Raw genomic sequence first — 3711 nt, 5'->3', positions numbered from 1 at the left:
CTTGTGTGTGCATGGCAACACTCTCTATGTCTTTCACTATTTTTTTTTGATCATGTACATATATATATGGCACACTTTTTGGAGATAAGATCTACACGTACATATCTCAAAACAATACCTGATGTACAGGTAATAAAAACTGTGCATACTGTTGAAAACTTATGTAACTGTCACAGCTTTTGCACTATTGTACTAGGACATAGAGAGTCAGCAGAATCACGGATAATTGTTTTAATCGTAGAAAACTCACTAAAGCCCAAATCATGAAAAGCGATCGAGTCAAATCTCACTGTCTAAGAGTGCTCGTATAATTTTGTCGGTTTCGTTACCTCTTAATCGAGGTCTTCCCCTGCTCTCAGAAATCTTTAACGTGCCCCAAAAAACTGAGATCGTGCGTTTGATAATGGCTGGACGTAGCAAGCGGCGTGACGCTCGACTGATGCGCCACATTAACGGCCGTCAAATGATGATGATGCAACGAATGATGAGAAGTATGTGAATGAAGAATATTATTTGGATGGGGAACTTGAAAGTTCCCTGGTGGCGGGGCTCAGGACAGGAGAGGACCTGGATGTCCACCAGAAAGAACAGATGATGCTGTCACAGCTGTAGTCTGCATATTCGAAACATTGTTTTGTTGTTGACTTTGCTGTGTACCTAAAGACAGGAATATTATGTTATGATAATAATGAAATTTTATTTCTCGTTCATGCTGTTGTACGGGAAACAAGATATTTCTATTCTCACCAGCATTTTGACTGAGTTCAGCTTTTACTCTCCTTGCAATGTGGCTTCTGGTATGCTTTCTTAAATGATCTTTGCGATAAAACCCTTTTCCACATTCCGTGCATACATGTCGCTTTTCACCAGAATGTATAACAAAATGTAATGTTAACTGTTCTTTTCTTTTAAAGGCCTTTAAACAAACAGTACAAACGTACGGTCGTTCGGGGTTATGACTTTGCTTGTGACGTGTAAGATGATCCTTTCTTTTGAGACCTGCACCGCAAATATCGCAAACGAATCTTCGTTCTAAAGTATGCCCCAAAAGGTGCTGCTCTAATAATTCACGTTCTGGGTATGCCATATGACACTCTGGACAGCAATATAATGTAGAACCATCAAGAGCTGTAGTTAAACGAATTTCACCAGGTTTTGGACGTGGCTTTTTCTCCTTAGGTGCCTTCTTCTTTTTCTTCTTCTTATTATTTGGGGACAACATTATATTAGGCGTTGTTGTAGTTGCTACAGCTACAGATGTGGTTTGTGCCATTTCTGATTCTTTTTTAATACTTTCTGCAGAATACTTTAAGAAATGATGCAAACTTAATGGTAAAGTACTGGCTGGTAAATGACTGAGGTAATCTGCCACTGTGGATCCCGGAGTGGCCAAAGATTGCCATGTAGCAGGCATAGTTGCAGGAGTTTGAGTATGAGCATGCTGCTGATGATGTTGGTGCATCGTATAATCTTGTTGGCTACCATTTGTTGTTGTTTCTCCATTGCGCTGTTGCTCGTCTGCTTTCTTCTCTTTATTCTTATCTTTATCCTGTAGGAGATTGCAAACATCTTGTTGATTTATAGTTTCTGTCGCTTGCTGAAAAGTTTCAATTTTCCTCAATGTACTTCTATGTTTATCGCTTCAAATTACTCTAGAAAGAGGAAAGGACTTACCTGATGATACGAACGCTTTTCTGGCATTCCAGGCGAATTGGAGGGCCGCTGTTGAACTGGTTGAGCTTGGGAATATGGCACATTTGGATAGTGATGAACATTGCTGTTGGGATAACTTGCTTTATTGTTCATCATCACTTGTGACTGAGCAGATTGTACGCCGTTGCTTTCAGGACGGTACTTTCCCATAACCGGCACTCCAATTGGAGGCTGGTTGGGAAAATGATTGGCGTAACGCCCGCCCGCACCGCCGGAGCCGTCGGTTGCGAACTGGTGGATACTCGGAATAGTACCGGGAAAATGGCTTCCGAACGGCGGGAAATTCATTGCAAACCGTCAATCAGATACCTGAAAAGCCGAAGAAAATCAGAGTCGACATAATTACACGTGTCAGGCACTTGATCCACTGAAAGTTACAGAGTAGTCTCGAAAGTTTCTTTCGTCAACCAACATCCTTCAACATTTTTCTACGACTTGTAACCACGATGCGTTATTGTTAATACACTATTAAACGTCGAGTAAATTGTAGATGTCAGCCAGTGACATGTGTTCACGAAGTGCATTGCTACCGACTCGATAAAGATCGTGCCATCATTCGAATGAAAAGATGAAAAACACAGAGATGATGTCTCGGCGACATTGACGTTGACAACGGAATTGTTCGCGTATACACGACACGCCGCGTGAAGATATCTGACGCGTCCTGCTCGAACGACGCCCGAGTATTTACTCACAGCGACGTCCCTCTCCCCATGTTTCTTCGCCGTGGAATCGAATCCTTTCCTCGGAGGGGGGTCTCCGAGAGGTGAGAGTGAGCGTAGGGGCAGATTTTTACAACACGAGAGACACAAGAAGCAAGAACACCACGCCGCCGCTGCGTCAGCCGTCTGTCACGACCAAGTACACACGAGAAACGGTCGCGTTTCTCTTCTTAAACCGCACGAATATTACCAAAAGATGCAAATCTTCACAAGAAATAACGAGGCACGACACGGCTTCGTGTAACGAGGATTACGAACGGTTTACTGGACTATAGAAAAGGGTAGAACACGGAAAAAAGACGTTAAAAAACGAACATTGTACGCGGCCAGGATCGTCGCGATGCGGGGGAAGGGTGGCCGTAGAGGGACGGCGGCGCGGAGAACGGGAATCAGAGGACAGAAAGAATGAAGGAGAACGGGGGAGGACGACGGGGGGGATGATCTGGTCAGGGGGATGGGTAGTATGCGCGCAGTGGGATGGAGTGTGAGGGGAGAGAACGAGACTTTCCCCTCTCGGCACCTAGTCGATACGCAGGGGCCGAATTCGCACGAAATTCAGCAGAAAATGGCCGTAACGAACACGGAACACCACGAACTTCAGCTAACTAATTCCAAAAATTCACCAGAGAATCACCTTACCATTTAGTACTTAGCAGCCTATGCTTGCCTGGTCAAGATTTTCACGTAGCTGAGAATCTCCGAAAAAGATCCCCCGCTCTATGTGTGTGCCGTTGACACCTGTCCCTCAAGTCGGCACCCCCACCCCATCCGTCCGCCCTCTACTGTGCCAGCCTCTTAACTATTTTTTCTCTCTCCCGGCTCTCCTCGCAGCCGCGCCGGCGAAAATGCCCGATCCATCGGGGTTTTAACTTCGAATTGCTCCCGGCGACCTGCCATTATTTTCTCTCTCTCGGCGTATAGGAGTTGAACGAAGTCAGTGATATATTCCATGGACTCGAGGAATACCACCAATCAGAAGGAGAAAAGTATAGAGCAAAACTTAATGAGTAATACATCACAGATCTTGTAATTTTATACTTTTTGTTTTATAATTAACAGTTAATTATTAATCGTTAGTTACAACAATTATTGTGATATGTGAAATCAGATATAGTGTGAAACTTTGCAATAAATGCATGAAAATTGTTGTAATCAATCATTGATTTGTAAATGGGTAGAAAGATTTTACTAATAAAATTGAAATTTAATGTATCGTAATATAAAAGAAATATAGAATTCTTATACTCGTTAATAGAATAATATCAAATAAATTAAA

The 3711-nt window shown here is 43.1% G+C and overlaps 1 protein-coding gene across 1 annotated transcript in view; it reads right to left on the bottom strand.

Moving 5' to 3' along the window:
- Positions 1–549: 549 nt before the first annotated feature.
- The window catches only part of LOC108577037, a 10585-nt gene continuing 7423 nt past the window's right edge, over positions 550–3711 (bottom strand). The window contains 3 exon segments of the mRNA XM_017940124.1: positions 550–657; positions 748–1593; positions 1671–2011. Of these exon segments, the coding sequence (XP_017795613.1) occupies positions 551–657; positions 748–1593; positions 1671–2011 (1294 nt within the window). The 3' untranslated portion in view covers position 550.

This window comes from Habropoda laboriosa, unplaced genomic scaffold (assembly GCF_001263275.1).
Source record: "Habropoda laboriosa isolate 0110345459 unplaced genomic scaffold, ASM126327v1 scaffold486, whole genome shotgun sequence".
NCBI lineage: Eukaryota > Metazoa > Arthropoda > Insecta > Hymenoptera > Apidae > Habropoda > Habropoda laboriosa.
The sequence above is the reverse complement of the archived record's forward strand: the minus strand, read 5'-3'. Positions and strand labels throughout refer to the sequence as shown.